General features: G+C 43.8%; 1 protein-coding gene across 1 annotated transcript in view; it reads left to right on the top strand.

Annotated features, from left to right (window-relative positions):
• PSME4 (proteasome activator subunit 4) overlaps nt 1-16,946 on the top strand; it is a 45,039-nt gene that overhangs the window by 13,832 nt on the left and 14,261 nt on the right. Inside the window, exons 7-32 of the mRNA XM_050314900.1 lie at nt 490-564; nt 1,076-1,198; nt 1,631-1,723; nt 2,707-2,972; nt 4,311-4,497; nt 5,161-5,250; nt 6,306-6,370; nt 6,464-6,614; nt 7,744-7,842; nt 8,213-8,282; nt 8,695-8,762; nt 9,245-9,460; nt 10,541-10,698; nt 12,002-12,097; nt 12,392-12,447; nt 12,743-12,799; nt 12,977-13,032; nt 13,115-13,213; nt 13,335-13,397; nt 13,561-13,656; nt 14,026-14,157; nt 14,668-14,877; nt 15,151-15,287; nt 15,604-15,657; nt 16,202-16,331; nt 16,807-16,888. Coding sequence (XP_050170857.1) covers nt 490-564; nt 1,076-1,198; nt 1,631-1,723; nt 2,707-2,972; nt 4,311-4,497; nt 5,161-5,250; nt 6,306-6,370; nt 6,464-6,614; nt 7,744-7,842; nt 8,213-8,282; nt 8,695-8,762; nt 9,245-9,460; nt 10,541-10,698; nt 12,002-12,097; nt 12,392-12,447; nt 12,743-12,799; nt 12,977-13,032; nt 13,115-13,213; nt 13,335-13,397; nt 13,561-13,656; nt 14,026-14,157; nt 14,668-14,877; nt 15,151-15,287; nt 15,604-15,657; nt 16,202-16,331; nt 16,807-16,888 — 2,929 coding nt within the window. The remainder of the gene's footprint in view (nt 1-489; nt 565-1,075; nt 1,199-1,630; nt 1,724-2,706; nt 2,973-4,310; nt 4,498-5,160; nt 5,251-6,305; nt 6,371-6,463; nt 6,615-7,743; nt 7,843-8,212; nt 8,283-8,694; nt 8,763-9,244; nt 9,461-10,540; nt 10,699-12,001; nt 12,098-12,391; nt 12,448-12,742; nt 12,800-12,976; nt 13,033-13,114; nt 13,214-13,334; nt 13,398-13,560; nt 13,657-14,025; nt 14,158-14,667; nt 14,878-15,150; nt 15,288-15,603; nt 15,658-16,201; nt 16,332-16,806; nt 16,889-16,946) is intronic.

Raw genomic sequence — 16,946 nt, 5'->3', positions numbered from 1 at the left:
ATGTGCTTTTTCCACGATCAGAAGAGTGAGACTTCATCTCCTTTCTGATTTAGCCATGATAATTCTCTTCCCTGAGGACATCTTTCAGTTCCCTTGGATTCAGGGGACTGTCTGCTGGTGATGGAGTGCCTAATTCTCCCTGGACAGAAGCTGACAGCTGATGCCTGTGACCTTTGCAAGCCACAGATGTGTTTAAACCAAAGCACACGAATGTGACAGCCAGCACACGTTGATTAGGATGGATCCTGCAGAGCTTAAATGGCCCTAAATAGCTCAATATTGGGGAAGGCTAAACAGAGGCCTTGGTGGGATTTTCTGCCATGTCTGTGTACAGGAGCTATTTTAGGGCAGTGCTGATTCTCCTGGAGCGAAATCTCCATTTGCAAGTGCTTTAGCGCCTGGGGGAGCTTTTATCTTGCGTAGCTGAAGCAGATACATTATTACCTGTACATTCTAATGAACATTCCCTGTTTTTCTGGTGGTTTTCAGCATCTGGTGAACCTCTTTGCTCGCCTGGCCACAGACAACATCGGGTACATAGACTGGGATCCGTATGTTCCAAAGGTAAGAGCTCTCACTTCAGGAGATGGCTTTGCTTGCTTAGAGATAAGGCTTCAGTGTTCCCATGCCAGGAATAATTCAGACTCCTTGTGTGGGTTTTACACTGCACTGGCCCAGTTTTTCAAATTGGGTGCATCCATTTGTGTTTAACTGTGAAAAATGGAGCCATCCTTTTGGAAGAGGCACACTGGAAGCTGTTACTGTTGTCACCTGGCTGAGCCAAACCAGCAACAATCCTGACTGTACAAATGCTGTCTGATTGTATAATTAACCCCATGTTCTTCTGGGAAGGACCTTAGTCATATTCTTTCATATTCTTGTGATTAATAATAGATATGACCTTTGGAATCTTTGAGCTTGTAGATTTATTTAAAAAAAAACCAAACATATTTATGGTACTTACATGACTTTAAAAAGCCAAACCCACCAAGCACCTTTTGATTAGAAAATTAATTTTATGCCGACTTGATGGCATAAATTAATTTATGCCAATGCTTGTTTTCCTGCTTCTCAGATTTTTACTAGGATTCTGAGGAGTTTGAATCTTCCAGTGGGGAGCAATCAGGTGGTTGTTCCGAGGTTCTTGACAAACGCTTACGATGTAGGACATGCAGTCATGTGGATCACAGCCATGATGGTGAGTGACTTCTTCATAAAGGGAACCACAGACCCATGCAAAGCCAGAAGCATGTTCTTAAGATGGATGTCTGTAATGTTGAGCTCACTGCAAAGGAGTGGGTTTAGGCTTTTTTCCCCAAGTTTTGTTTCCAAGTACATCATTCCACTGTCAGCATGGAATGGAGGTGGAAGTGGTTATTTCACAGCTGCAAATGCCACTGTTGGGACACACTGGGGACCTGCTGAACCCCCTGAATCCTCTTTTAGGGTGAACCTCAGCAGATGGGATGGAGAGAACTTGCTGTTAGTGCTGAGCTGAGGGTGGGATGGGATTTGATGCTTTCTTTGAGGTCTTGCCGTGGGGAGAATGTTCTACTTGCACTTTGTGTACTGCTGCCTGTTCGTTTTACCTTGTTCTGTGCCACAAAATGCTGTGGTTTGTTTCTTGCAGGGTGGCCCAAGTAAGCTGGTGCAGAAGCACTTGTCTGGCCTGTTCAATAGCATTGCCTCTTTCTACCATCCCTCCAACAACGGGCGCTGGCTGGTGAGTGTCTGTGTGCTACCACAAGAACTGGCTCTAATTTCAGCCTGTCAGACCTGTTGGTCAATGCCCCGTGTGCTCCAGCAGCCAGACTGTGGTGCTGTGTGCTGCTTGCATCTTGAGAATTCAGGTCTCTGTGACTGCACTGTCGCTCAGACCATGCTCTTATTTCATGCCAGCACCACAGCTGACACGGGAGTATTCTCCAAACATCTCGCCCAGGTGCAGCTTGGAAGTCCAAAACAACACCCCCAATTCATATATAGCCAGGAACAGAAGTCAGCACTCAAAAAGGGGGTGATGCACAGCACCAGCATTACTGCTGTGGGGTAGCTTTTGTGTGACTGACCTGCTGTCTCCAAGGCAACAAAACCTAGAATGGGGCTTGCAGTGACCTGGTCTAGTGGGAGTGTCCCTGCCCATGGCAGGGGCTGGAACTGCATGGGCTTTAAGGTCCCTTCCCACCAAACAATTCTGTGATTCCATTAAACAAAGCATTTTTAATGCATCTCTGCTTCGAAGCATAACTTTTTGATGGTGTAACTAGTGGAGTCTTCTACTAGAGAATGGAAGAATCTCCCTGTGATAGCTAGTAGAAAGTAGAGAAGAAAACAGCAAGGCTGGTCACAGCAGTGCCAGAGGAGCTGACTTATATTTGCCTACACACGAATGTGCAGAGAATGCCCTCAAAGATGCCCTAATTACTGGTAAACAATCTGGATTCTTGACTATGTCCTTTCCATGTGTTTTTCCTGAATTTTCTTGTTTAATCCTAGGGCACAGTGCTGGCAGCATAATTACTGATATTTTGAGCGATGAAGTTTAGTGACAAACGGTGAACATTGTGTTTTAGAGCTCTTGCGAGTTCTGCTGGATTGTGGGGATGTAACTCCAAGACTTTGGGTTGTTGGTTGTCTCTTGTGCACTGAGGAGCTCAGATCCTGCTGCTGCCAAGCCAGTGCCCAGCATTTCTTGTCTGTTGGCAGAACAAGCTGATGAAGCTGCTGCAGAGGCTGCCCAGTGGTGTGGTGAGGAGGCTGCACCGCGAGCGCTACAAGAAGGCCACCTGGTTGACTCCCGTGCCCGAGAGCCACAAGCTCACGGACCAGGACGTGACGGACTTTGTGCAGTGCATCATCCAGCCTGTTCTCCTGGCCATGTTCAGTAAAACGGGGAGCCTGGAGGCTGCCCAGGCCCTGCAGAACCTGGCCCTGATGCGCCCTGAGTTAGTAATTCCACCTGTGCTTGAGAGGTAAGAGCAGAGGAGGACTTTAATTTTCATTTTAATTGATTTGATTTGTTTTGGGGCAAATGGGCTAGTTCTGGAGAACTAGAGCTGTGGACAGCTCCTGTGATTTAGGGTAGTCAGTGCTCAGGTGCTGTGCATTTCTGTTAGCATTTTGTGTCAGATAGTGGGTGGATCAGTTGAAAAAGCAACCCTTTATTCATAAGACACCTGGTATGTTCTCTCTGGATTTCAGTTGGGCCAGATACACGTGAGGGTTGTGGAGCAATAAACATATTTTATATTTCTGTTTCGTTCAGGGTACATTCCAGTTACAGGTTGTTTAAAATTGCTGTCATGGCTCTGACTTCATAAGCAAATCACCAGATATGTGCTCCTGTGATACACTTAGCTTGCACTGTTTCTAGTGCTTGGTGCCTGAAATTTTCAAAGAGAAGTGTGGCTCTTTCCTACTCCAGTGAAAAGCTTTCCTCCCAGGCCCTATCCACGTTCCCTGGGCAGTGTTTTGTGCTTTAGCAACATGTATTTTAAAACCAGTGGAGAAAGGAGCTTGACTGAAGAGCACTTCCTGTGTTCCTCACCTCACTGACTCAACTGTTTGTAAAAACTTGCTAAATCTGCTCTTGCCCGAGCCATTTCAGGCACAGCAGTTCCAGGAAGGGCAGCAGTGCCGGGTATGGCTGCTCTTTCTGTTTTGAGAGCAGCCTCCACGTCTGCCCTGCAGTTCAAACCATCCCTGGAATGTTTGCCTTGGCTGCAGTCCCACATCCACTTGGCTGAGCTGTGCTTTGGATGACGTAGGGCAGGGGTAGCACTCTGACTCTTGTCTGAACTGTGGGTTCTTGGGGACAGTAGGAAGTGTTGCAGTTTGCTGAGAAGTATTGAGTGTAAACAAAAAAAAATGTTTATCAATCACAGTAGCCTCACAGGTTTTGGTAAAAAGGTCTGGACTTCGATATACCATGAAGTAAGAGATCCCCTGTCTATTCAGAGACAACCAAGGCACATTTCCATGCTTGCCTCGAGAACCCTGCCCTTGCCTAAAGTGCAAGCTGTGCCCTTCAAGGCAAGTCATTGTAGCTTTGAATGGAGGAGTCCATGCAGTGATTATTCAATCCTGGATTGCTGGTGGATAGCACTGATCAAATGGAGGGAACATGGGAACAGATCAGTTTAAAGTCCATGGAAAAATGCTGAGAAAACCATTTTAGAGCCCTTGATGAGCTTGAATTTTTTCGTGCAGGATTTGGTTTTTTTTACCCTTTCTGCAGAAAACATGTGCAGTCCACTTCTATTTTCTTTGGAACATTATTGTTCCTAACATGGCTGTCCTTGATTTTACAGGACATACCCTGCTCTGGAGACCCTGACGGAGCCCCATCAGCTGACAGCCACCCTGAGCTGTGTCATCGGGGTGGCTCGCAGCCTGGTGTGCGGGGGGAGGTGGTTTCCTGAAGGTCCAACTCACATGCTACCTCTGCTGATGAGAGCCCTGCCCGGGGTGGATCCCAACGACTTCAGCAAGTGCATGGTGAGTGGGGAAATAGCTCCTGTCTTCAGAAGATCGTGAGCCACCCACCTAATATTTTATTGTATTTTATGGAGAAAAATTCTTACGTTTCTGCGAAAGCAGGTAGCTCATGTGGCCAGAATTTCTTAGCCTTTTTATAGTAAAAATTTAATATTACAGCCCTCTAATTTAGGATAATGCTTCTAGCTCACTGAACAGTGCAAAGTGATTGTGATAAGCACTGTACTGACTTTCTGGGCAGCTCTGCACAACAAGATTAAACAGGTGCTCCAGAGCTCCTAGCAGATATTCCTAGTCCTCTAACATCAAAAGAAAGACCTTTATAATTGGGTTTTCATTACATTAGGTTCTGAAAGTCCACACCTTCAGGAATTCATATGAATTTACTTAAAACAATTTCAGCATTATAGGGGTTTGTAACTTTAAAGTTCAGCACAAAATAATAGTTTCTTTACTTAGAAAACTGGGAATTTTTGAACAGTGATGACTAGGAAGTTCTATCTATGAAATCTGAAATAACTGTTGAAGTTTTGGGGTGTAAGACTTGGGCTCTGGAGGTTTTTTTTTGTTTTTAGTACGATTTGCTTTAGCTCCTATAAATTGCAAAAGCTTTTTGATGTGTAGAATACAACTGACTGAAGAGCTGTTTGCAACTCCCAACAGATTACATTCCAGTTCATTGCAACGTTTTCTACTTTGGTGCCTTTAGTAGACTGTTCATCTGTATTGCAAGAGAGAGATGATCTTTCAGAGGTGAGTTGTGAAGGCAAAGCTATCACTCAGTTTTCAGTTGAATTTCTGGCAGTGTATGATGAGATGTGAATCCTGTTTGCTGCTGGGCAGCGTGGTAGAGCTGATAGCAGTGTGCAAATCGTGTGTTCTAAGCATTTCTTGTTGTAGAGAATGTGAAATTCAAGCAATTAAACATTTAAATGTCAAAACTTAGTTGCTGAAGGGCCCTGGGTAGTGTTGTTTGACTCCAAGCTTTCCCTGCTTTGGGCAGGAGGTTGGATTGTGTTGTCTCCAGGGCTCACTTGCCATGTAAATTTTTGTATTAAAATAGCTTTACTACTCTTAATTTTTTGAAAGTTCTTGTCACCACGAAACACAAAACAACACAAAAAAACCCCAACGTGATAGTTTTTTAAATAGTGCTTTAGGATTGTTTTCTTCATTTTTCAGAGCTGTTTTCCTCTTTAAATAAACACCTGTTTCTCTTCCCTTTCCTGACTGAGATTCTGTTACTTTCTCTTCAGATGCTTTTTAATCCTCTTCAGCCAAGAGGTAGTAACACCATTAGACAGTGAGTCTTATCCCCCTTATCACCACACCTGTTTGCTTCCAGAAGACTTTCTGTAGCTCAGAGAGCACCAGTAGCTGCAGTTTGCCCAGAGCAGAAGGGGGATTTCATTGCCCCAGGGCTGCAGCACTCAGAAATCCACAGGGGTTTGTACCCTGAGGGTTTAATGTGAGTGCAGGTGAGCAGAGCCAGGTCTGTGCCCACCTCCCTGAGCTCCTGCTGCCAGGGAGGATCAGGAGCAAGGCCAGAGGTTGTATCCATGGAGGCAGACCTGATTTCACCACAGAGGTTCCTTGGATAGTCATCCAGGCCAGGAAGTTGGGACAGGACAGTGCAAGGAATGTGCAATAATTGTCTCATGGAGTGTCCTCCAGTCTGTGCAATGGGGAGTGTGCTGTGGTCTGTTCTCACTTAGACACTGGAAGTGATGTTGAAGTAGTTCACGTAGGAAATACGTTTTGTGTTGCGTTTCCTGGAGAAAACACAACCTCTTGTGTTTCTTCTACAGGTGGAAAGGGAGCTGTGCTCTGCATCTGCTGAATTTGAGGATTTTGTGCTGCAGTTTATGGATAGGTAAGTGAGCTGAGGAGAGGGGAAAGCTTGGCATGAAGAACTCGATTACAGACTTCCAAGTTTCACTTGCTAACACTGTTCTGCATTTTGTAGGTGCTTTGGCCTTATAGAGAGCAGCACGCTAGAACAAACCAGAGAGGAGACTGAGACTGAGAAAATGACTCACCTGGAGAGTCTGGTGGAACTGGGACTCTCTTCTACTTTCAGTACAATCCTTACTCAGTGTTCAAAGGACATCTTTAAGGTAAGTAGAACGTGGGCTTTCCATCTGACTGAAGCAGCTTAATTTTGTGTCCTGAACAACTGGGGTGTTTGGATTCTTCCCATTGTGAACTTCCACATTTGACCAGGGAGAGAGCTGGGGGGACAGGAGAAGTTTACTTACATGCATCAGTCCAGAGCTCTTGGGCTCTTTGTGCTCTCTTGCAAACTGATGGCGAAGTCGTTCCAAGAGCTTATTTTGTCCCTCTGTGGGGTCAGGTTGTGATTTTTCATGTCCTGATCATTGCTGACCTACCTAATCCCCTGCTTTCCTTTTCTACCCCCACTTCCTCAGCTGGGCAAAAGAAGCTGTTCAAGGAGCTGTTGGATAATGGGATCAGGAAAGTTATCTGGATGAAAATAACTCAGAGGGGGTGGGGAATCCGCATTGTTACGTGGGCAGGTTCTTTCACTGTAGCTTGGGTTAACACATTTATATCTGCTTATATAAATATATATATAATTTTTTTTTTTTGGAGATGCCACGTTTTGTACACCTTGAACCACTGCACTGGGTACTTTGGTATGATTTTTGTTTGGAATCCTCTGGTTAATGTAAACCTTCAGTTAATTCTGCACCGTCCTTAAGTATTTAATTTGTATTTTCCCTGATTGTTCATTATTAAGGTATTCATGGGCTCCACACTGTCTATAATTCAGCTTACCTTGCAAGGTATTGGATGGAAATAAGCTACTTTAAAACACACTGGGTACTTCAATAGTTGTTAATTTGATTCCCTATTTATTTGTTAAGTAAGGGAGATGTCTTGACTTTCCTTCCCTGTGACTCATGAAATAGCACTTTTCCTTTTGGGGACTGATTTATTCAGGGAAAAATTCTTCTGTGTAGTTTCTCAGAAGCACCCTAAACCTACATTAGTCAACAAGGTTTATCCACCTCCTCTCTTCCCAAAGGGAATATTTTAGGCACTCCACAGAGCTGCTTTCTGATTGTTTGTCACGTGCTTCCTGCTTGCAGCCTTCTGTTTTAGAAGGACACCAGGTTATGTACAGATGCTGCCTCCTGTGTGACATCAAACGTTTCTGGATACCTAGTTTTCCTTTTGAAAAAAAAAACAACCTGACCTCCCTGTCTTTGTGCTCATTTTCAGGTTGCCTTGGAGAAGGTTTTTAACTTTGCTGTTTCAAATATATTTGAGACGAGAGTTGCTGGTCGAATGGTCGCCGACATGTGCCGAGCTGCAGTGAAAGTGAGAGAACATGCTCTAAATCCACTCCAGCTTAAAAAGGAAAAAAGCCAGTGCTGCTACTTTTCCCTGTGTAATATCTTGATTTTTTTCACGTAAATACAGGTGGTTCTTAATGTTCCATCTTCTGAAATTGGCTGGTTGCACACAGGAGGATTTCAAGGGGTTAATTCACACAGTATTTTTGTTTTGCATTTGTGTTAAATTTGGGTTTTATTGAGTGACAGTCATGAAGTCAGGCTGCCTGTAGATTGAGTTGGAGCTGAGATGCAGTTTAGTCTTCTCTGTTTCTTGGTGATATTGTGAGATTTGTGTCAGTGTGTGCCGAGCTGCCTGTGGTTCTAACCCGGGCTGTGTGTGGTGCTGTTTGCAGTGCCGCCCCGAGGAGTCCCTGAAGCTGTTTGTGCCCCACTGCTGCAACGTTATAACTCACCTCACAGTCAGTAAGTCCATCACGTTTCTACTGTTGCTTGCTCTTGGGCTGACTGTCCTTAAACGTGGAAAGAGCACCTAAAACTTTGCTGTGTTTTCCCCCAACTTCGTTCCAACGATGGAGAACTGCAGTATTTCATCAATAAAAACCAAACCACTGTGTGATTTCAAGGCAGAAATCTGTCAGGCTGCAGGGCCGTGATTCCTTAAAAATGTGGCAGTTCGAAATGTCTCCAGACATTGCTCAACTGCAAGATGTTAGGCTGGCTAAAGTGACTTCCAGCTGGACATGGGGGCGGTGGGAGTTGGGAGGGTGCGGTGGGAGGGTTGGGAGTCAGCTTTTGGGGTGGAAGGATCTGGTGTCTTGTTTGGAAAAGTTGGCCACAGTGTGGTTACAGCAGAGCTTGTCCCTTGTTCCTCTAGATGATGATGTGTTACGTGATGAAGAACTAGATAAGGAGCTGCTTTGGAATCTTCAGCTTTTGTCAGAGGTATTGCAAAGAACCTTGTGTGTCACTGCGTCCTCTCTAATGCCCCTGAAAGAAGAAGAAAAAATTCCAGTTACCCAAAGTAAATGTTGTATGAACGGCACTGCACAGCTTCTGTTTCTAACTTTAAATGGGACAGGGGTGGCTGTTGCTTGAAGAAAATCCAGTGGAATGAAATGAAAGCGTTTAATACAATTATTGAGGGAGAGAGAAAGAAGGGGGATTGATGCAGGGAAAAACATAAGATGCTTTTGATAGATATAAGTATTTTTAAATTAATTTTTAAATGTGTATGAGTATTGCTAGGAGATTTTGAGCAGATGGGTGTCACAGTCCCTTCTGTGTCACTTAAACTTGTCAACAGCCGTGGCAGTGGCAGCTCCTGCACAATTTCAGCTGAATTCAGTGTGACCCAGGGAGTAGCCCAGGCTGGGCTGAGCCCTCCAACAGAACTGATGGTTTGCTGTGTTCCTCTCCCCTCCCAGATCACTCGTGTGGATGGAAAGCAGCTGCTTGTGTACAGGGAGCAGTTTGGGAAGATACTGCAGCGCACCCTCCACTTAACCTGTAAGCAGGGTTACATTCTGTCTTGTAACCTACTGCACCACCTTCTTCGTTCTGCTACACTTATCTACCCCACAGAGTACTGCAGTGTGCCAGGTGGCTTTGACAAGCCTCTTTCTGAATACTTTCCTATCAAGGCAAGGATTTTCATTTATTTAGGATTAGAGGATTTGACTTTTTTTTTTTTTTTTAACCAATCATACACTGTGTGGCTCGGTTTTGTTTGGAGGTTTCTGAACAGAGGCAGGAAAGTGTGATTGCAAGATGCTTTGAAACACAGAGCAAGTGGCACGTTAATTAAAATGATGTTGGTAGCAAGAAATGAGTGCTGACTGTTGTTTGAGTAGTTTTGTAGTGGGTTGTGATTTGTGTTTTATGGGGGTTGCATGACTGCAATAGCACACAGCGAGGAGATGGGGCATTTTACAGGGCAGCAGAATAACCAGGAAACAGGGGTTCTGCTGAGCTGGAGATCAGTGGAAGCAGAAGTGGCAATTATTCAAAGTGACTGAGACTGTCACAAGTCATGTGCTGGCTGGCTGCTAAGATTTGAGGTCGATCTGTCAGTGTTCCTCATGAACAGTGCAGCAGTTTCCAGCTGGCCTGTTTGAAAATACTACTGGATTTTGCTGAAAAATGTTCTTTTGCATAACTTCCCGACTGCAGATAATCCAGTACTCATTTCTGAAAGCCAGTGCAGTTCTATAACTGCTGGGAACATCTAGTTGGGCCAGGTAATAGTTTCAAAAGAAACAAAAATACCTTGAGTGCCCCAACACAAAGCAAAACAAACAAACAAACAAAAATCCCCACATATTTTTTAAATTCCTCGTCTGAAATTGAAAAAATTCACAATTAACTTTGATGTTCTCTAAGGGACTCTCAAAAGTCTGAGTTGTACTTAAAAATGTGTCTGAATTTGTATCCAGTCAAAGGAGTAATCAAGTCATATTTCAGCTAGACCTGTGCAGTCCTTTTCCTTTTAGTGCTTTCAAATATGATTTTTTTTCTTCCAGGTATGTGTAGATATTATAGAGGTTGGGGATTTCTGTGTGGTTTTATGGTGTTGTTTTCCCTGGTATTGTCAGGATAACTGTGTTACAGAATTAACTAGTTCACATTTTGGGGTGGGTTTTTCTTCAGTAATATTAAATGCTAATTTAAAAAAAAAATTGTTTCTTAGATGGAATAATAATAAATGTCTGTATTTACTGTAGGACTGGGGTAAACCAGGTGACCTGTGGAACTTGGATATCCAGTGGCATGTTCCCTCGTCTGAGGAAATAGACTTTGCTTTTTATTTGCTGGATACTTTCCTGCAGCCTGAGCTCACCAGGCTGGAGCTCTATGCCCTTGGAGAACTGGAGATGTCCAGGTGAGTGCTGACAGGGGAGATGGAGGAGGTGCATTTAGCCACCCACAGGAATTATTGCTGTTCACGCTGGCACTACAGAAATTAAGGAGTCAAATACTGTAATGCTACACTGTCTTTAACACTATTCTAAGATTTCCAAGGTTTTTAACTTAAGAACATGTGGAGCTTGGAAGTGCATTTCATGAAATGGATATCATGATTTTAAGCAGTAATAAACATATAGGCACTTTACCTAGGTATTTATTTAAAGCAAATTCTGGGACAGAAGTGTCTTTTTAGCAACCCCAGATGCCGATTCATTGAGCTGCAGGCAGCACTAAGGGAATTCTTCCTCGGGACTCTTCCCTTGTTGCTTTGGCACAGCCATTTGTGTTCCTCAGCCGTGCAGTGGAACACACCAGTGCTGTGGCTTGGGGATGTGCCTTTTGCCTCTTCCTCCCTGAGAACAGCTGGCCTCGGTGCCTGGTGTGTCCCTGCAGGGCTGGAGCTGAGTCAGGGAGGTCAGAGGCAGGGACACTGAGTGTGAAGCTGTGCCTGGGGCGAGCGGGAGACCATCACGGGTGCAATGTGTGCCGAGGCACTTACAGGTGTCAAAGAGCACAGGATGTTTACAGGCATGACCTCTCAAGCATTGTTTAGTCCTCATGTCACCCTCCCCGTGTCCTTGCAGCTAAATATACCTCAGCTGATATTCAGTCACGTGGGGCTCTCCCTCGTGCTGCCCAGCAGGGAATGCTGTGTCACATTCCGGCTTGTTTTTCTGTCTGACCAACTTACCAAAAATAGAAGCTCCTGCTCTAGCTGAGATAGGTTTAAGAGGAATTCCTTGATTCTCTGAATGAACACAGAAACTGTATTGTTGCATTGTAGTTTACCTTCAGACTGTAAAATAGTCACTCACAAAGTGTTCCCTCACCCTCCCCATGCTGAGAAGGAATTGCTGCAACCTTGGAGTGAGGAGTTACTTCATAGGTTTTGTCTGAGATTTAGATAAAATTTTTCAAAGAAATTTGGTTGGAGCAAAGCTGTTTTCACATTAGATGATCTCATTATCTGCACAGCTTCAAAATGTGAAATCTCCCAAGTTTTTCAGAAAATGAAGTTAAATCTTGTGGTTCTGTAATAGAATTAAGTCGGATCACGCAAGCACAGCTTGATTTCTACAGTGCTCCCTCCTGTGTTTGAAACTGATGTAACTAAAGAGAAAAGCTTTCAGAAAACCTCACAAAAAAGATACAGTTCATCATCTGTGTGTTTGCAAGGATTTAACAGATAAGTAACCGGGTTTTCCTCTTTGTTTAAGAGATGATGTGCAGCAGAGTCTTGCCATTGTGCATAACTGCCTCATTGGCTCTGGGAACATTCTGCCTCCTCTGAAAGGAGAAAGGGTGGCTCATCTGTAAGTAAAACTTATTTTGATATGCCATATGCCATTATTTTTATATAATTTTTATTTATCTCTCTATATATTATTTGTATATCCCATATATGTCCCTAAGCTGTCTCTGCTGCTGACAAACAACCTGACCCACATAGGGATGGTTAATTCATAAATATGAGAACTGAGATGTATTATTAGTAAATCCAAGTATCTTTGGGCTGCTAACTTTAAATTTAACTTGTTCAAATGAATTAAATGGCAGTGAAATGCACCTTCTCAGTGATTTCTAATCCTTGGTTTGTTCTCATGCAGGGTCCCAAGTCTGGTGTCTTTGGAAGAGACAAAACTGTACACTGGTGTTGACTATGGTAAGTAAATCCTAATTCTGGTCAGGCAGGTTCTAAGTGTTGTTTTCTTTCTTTCTTCCTTTTTCTGCTGTAAAAGCAGTGGGTTCTTTTGGAGACCATGATTTTGATTCTTCTCTTTGTCTTACATGGACGTTGTTAAAAGTGATGAGAGCAGTGTCCTCAAATATATTATTTTTACAATGGTCCACACTGCCAGTTCTGCATAGTCCGCTCTGGCTTTCCCTTGGTTTACTTACCTATAAACTGCTTTTCAAGTTATCATATAACAAAGACGAAATGTTTCATTTTCTTCCAGATTTCTCGAGGGAGAATTACCGAGAAACAATTGCAAGGGTTACAAGGAAATTGCTGCGTAAGTTCGGTCTCTCCTCTAGCTAAAAACTGCTGGGTTGTGCTTTGTGATTTTTGCAGATAAGAAATTTTTTTTGCTTCACCTTTCATTCCTAAATTTAAGCTTTGTTAGAAATATTGTCAATTTTTAAAGCTCTTGGCCTGTCTGATTAGTAAGTTACTTTTGTCCCACCTGCAGGCTACATTCTTGATCATTCAGAAGATGACACCAAGTCTCTGTTCCTAATAATAAAGGTATACTTTTAATTTCTAATGCTTAGGGCAAGGTGGCTTGTTTATCAAAATAATCACTCTTGCCCTCTCTTTCTTTCCACAGATTATTAGTGATGTTCTACAGTTCCAGGGGTCTCACAAGCACGAGTTTGACTCACGATGGAAGAGCTTTAATCTGGTGAAAAAATCGATGGAGAACAGGGTCAGTGATTCTGCTGTGTAAAGCTTTGCTGAGGGGTGGAAATAGTTCTGAAGTGGTTGATGTGATCCTGAAATCTAAACCAAATTATGTTTGGGTTTGGTTTTTGTTTTTTTTTTTACAGCTTCAAGGAAAGAAACAACATATCAGAGCTCTGCTGATTGACAGGGTTATGTTGCAGCATGAGGTAATTCTTCCCCCTCAATCCTTACTAATTACTTTCCTTGACAAACTGATTTGCATAGTTTGCTAAATGTCATCATAACAGAAATCCTGCACTAAGTGTTTCTTTTGTATGTGTGAAATGTAAAAAACAATCTGTGCTTTCTTTGTGTTCTGCGTGAGTTTAGCTGAGAACACTAACGATGGAAGGCTGTGAATATAAAACTTCCCACCAGGAGATGATCAGGGATCTTCTGTGTTTGTCCACGAGTTCATATGGTCAGGTAAGGAACAGCCCCTTTTACACTGACATATAAGCAGTGCTTTGTTGATCTGTTCCAATTATTCCAAATACATTCTGAACCTGTTATTCTATCAGTTTGCTTTTCAAATGACATTACAAACACGTTGTTTCTGGCAACACAAAGAATTCTCTTTAACTTTGTAGCTGTTCTCAAGTAAATGCCAGAAACAAGAGGTAGGATTTTATGAACAGCTCTGAGAAGGGTGAGGTGTTCACAACCTCCTGCGAGTAATTCTGTCTCTGTGCACAAATCCATTCTGTGCATAAGTAACTGAAATGCGTGAGGGTGGTTTTTTCGGTCCTGTTTTTTGGTTTAGGTGATTTCCTAGTAACGTCTGTGTCCCCACAGGTGAGGAGTAAAGCTCAGCAGGCATTCTTCACAGCTCTGGGGACCTACAACTTCTGCTGCAGAGACATCATTCCCTTGGTTCTGGAGTTCCTGCGCCCCGACCGCCAGGATGTCACCCAAAAGCAATTTAAAGTACTGGCTCCTTCACTTTGTGTTGTGTCTCTTGAAAGTGCCTTTATAGGGGAATTTTTCATGGTGAAAGTGCTGGTTTATATCAGCATCACTAATATTTTCATGGCTTATGCATGACTAGTGGAAGGAATTTTGTGTTCATATCCGTTCCTGATTTCGTTGTTTGCTCAGGTATTACCAAAATGTGTGTTAACACCTGTTTTTAACTTCTGGATTGGGAATTGAGGAGCTGTAGTCAGGGTGGCAGCACTCACAGAGCAGTTGTGAATCATCTCCTCTAATGCAATTCAGAAATCAGCCATTCTGGGCACAAATTAATTGGCAGGGCTTTCCATCTCATTAAATGAAGAGGAATCTGTGAGAAATCTTCAGTATTTTGACAGTGAGACCTTGTAGCTGAATGTTCATGGGACATTTTGGCGCGTTGGTAACTGCAGATGAATTTTCTTTCTGTGCTATCACACAGGACCCAGGCTTTAACCTTCCCAAACCCCCTTTCTCCTTTCCCAGGGTGCCTTATATTGTCTCCTTGGAAATCACAGCGGGGTGTGCTTGGCAAACCTTCACGACTGGGACTGTATTGCACAGACATGGCCAGCCATTGTCTCTTCTGGGCTTAGCAAAGCCATGTCCTTGGAAAAACCGTCCATAGTCAGACTCTTCGATGACCTTGCAGAAAAAATCCATCGGCAGTACGAAACCATTGGGCTGGATTTCACAGTAAGTGACAGGTTGCTCGGGGTTAATTAACAGAAGCATTCCATAAACGACTTTTACTCCTAATGAAATACTAAAGTTTATTCTTACCTTTATTTTAAAATAGAATAAAACGTGTACTGGGAGAAATAATTCTGCTGTGTGGGCACAAAAGGTTGTGTTCCCCACTTCAGAGCTGGCTGTGTGGACAAGGAAATTGTGTTCTCTGCTCGTGTCAAAACAGACATTAAAAACTTTCAGGCTGAAGTCCCAAATCTTTTCATTCCCTGTCCATAGGTCCCAGAGAAATGCATGGGGGCAGCTGTTATGCTGCAGAAGTCAGTTCATCCAGACTCAGACTTCACGGGTCTTGGTTCCGAGGAAATCCAGCTGGGAATTCAGCGACAGAAGGAGAAGAGTGCTGAGGCTCTGCGGTGAGTGCAGTGTCCCGTCACACCAGCTTGTGCTCCTGCACCTTAAATGGAGTCCTCCAAAAGGGCCAAAATGACAAATCCACAGTGCCCAAGGGTTGGTGGGCTGTATCTTCCCTCTTGACTTGGCAGCCTCTGTCTTCTGGGCTCATCCATCCTTCCTTCCTTCCTTCCTTTGGCAGCCTCTGGCTTCTACCCTCCTGTTTCCTTTTGGCCTCCTCCTTTTTGCCTTCGCTCACCTGTTGTTGAGGAGCTTTTATTGTGTTTTAACTGGTTCTCTCAGTACCATCTGGCTGATGATTCCCTGTCTTTCTCTCAGAAACTATGAAAACTTGGTCAACAAGCTGCTGGACTGCGTGGAACAGAGAAACCTGTGAGTGTCCCTCTCTGTGCTTTAGAGTTGTTTTGGGGTGGGTTGGGGGTGGCTACATCATTAAATATCCATGGCATCCAGGAGGGCAGTTAGCATGGTCTCGGATTCATTTCCACTGGGAGCTTGATGTGTTAATGTAAGGCATCATCACATCTTGGAGTTAAACTTTTTCTTTAATTAGTCAGGCCTGTTACTGGGGGCTTTAACACCTTTTTTTGTCCTGGCACAAAGCTCTGGCTCTTTCTGTGTAATGCTAATACTGACATCCAAATATATTCTAATTCTTACCATAATATTTGTGTTAAAAAACTTGTGAAGGGATATCCCTGTAGGTCTGTGTTTTACATTGAAGTGCCAAGATAAAAAAACCACCGTGAACTCAAATGTTTGTTGGCACTTTTGTGTGGCCAGAACGCTGGAGGGCACAGGAAATGTTAGTCCCAGTGTGTTTACATCATCTTAACACATAGAATACTTTCTGAGCGAGCCCAGTAGGTGCAGCTGTGGTCCTTACACTGTGTTTTGACTGTCTGGGGGTTTTCAGGCCCTGGAAGTTCGAGCACATCAGCATTGGCTTCCTGTCCCTGCTGCTGAGGGATGACAGGCCCCTGCCCGCCCGGGCCATCAGGTTCTTCGTGCAGTGTCTCAACCACGACGCCATCGTGGTCAGGAAGGTAAAGCCCAAATATCTTCCCTGTGCTGTGCAGCTCCCTGGGGGCTGCAGGGATAGAGCACGAGCAGCGAGGTGGATCCCCCTCCTCCCTTCCAGCCTCACACGTGCGCAGCGCTCCTCGTCCCGGGAGAGGAGCCTTGGCAGTGCTGGAGTGTGACATATGGAAAGTCTGTAAACTGTGAAAGTGTGGGATGGAACCAGTCCTCCTTATTTATTTCAGAAGTTCTTCTGCAGATGGCTGCTTTTCCCACCTGCACTTTTATCATTTGAAGGGAGCCATCGATGTGTTTCATTTGTTCAGTGTTACCTCAGTGAGGCTCGAAACTTCACCTTTTCCTCCCCCCAAATTATTACAACCATATTAAAGTTATTAAAGTTCACTCCAACATTCTCTGGCTTTTTAGGGATGATGAACCACATCCTTGTGGGGGGAAATGTATGGAATGGATGCGTGAATGGCCATTTCTTCCTTTCAGGTGGCCATCTCAGCTGTGGCTGGGATTCTCAAGCAGCTCAAGAGAACACACAAGAAAGTGCCCATCTGCCCTTACGAAATAAGTAGGTTTTATTTAATATAAGCAATGTCTCACATTTATCCTAAGATGTTTCAAATTTT

The sequence above is a fragment of the Myiozetetes cayanensis genome, unplaced genomic scaffold (genome assembly GCF_022539395.1).
Source record: "Myiozetetes cayanensis isolate MyiCay16 unplaced genomic scaffold, myiCay2020 scf2-11, whole genome shotgun sequence".
Taxonomy (NCBI): Eukaryota; Metazoa; Chordata; class Aves; order Passeriformes; family Tyrannidae; genus Myiozetetes; species Myiozetetes cayanensis.
The sequence above is the reverse complement of the archived record's forward strand: the minus strand, read 5'-3'. Positions and strand labels throughout refer to the sequence as shown.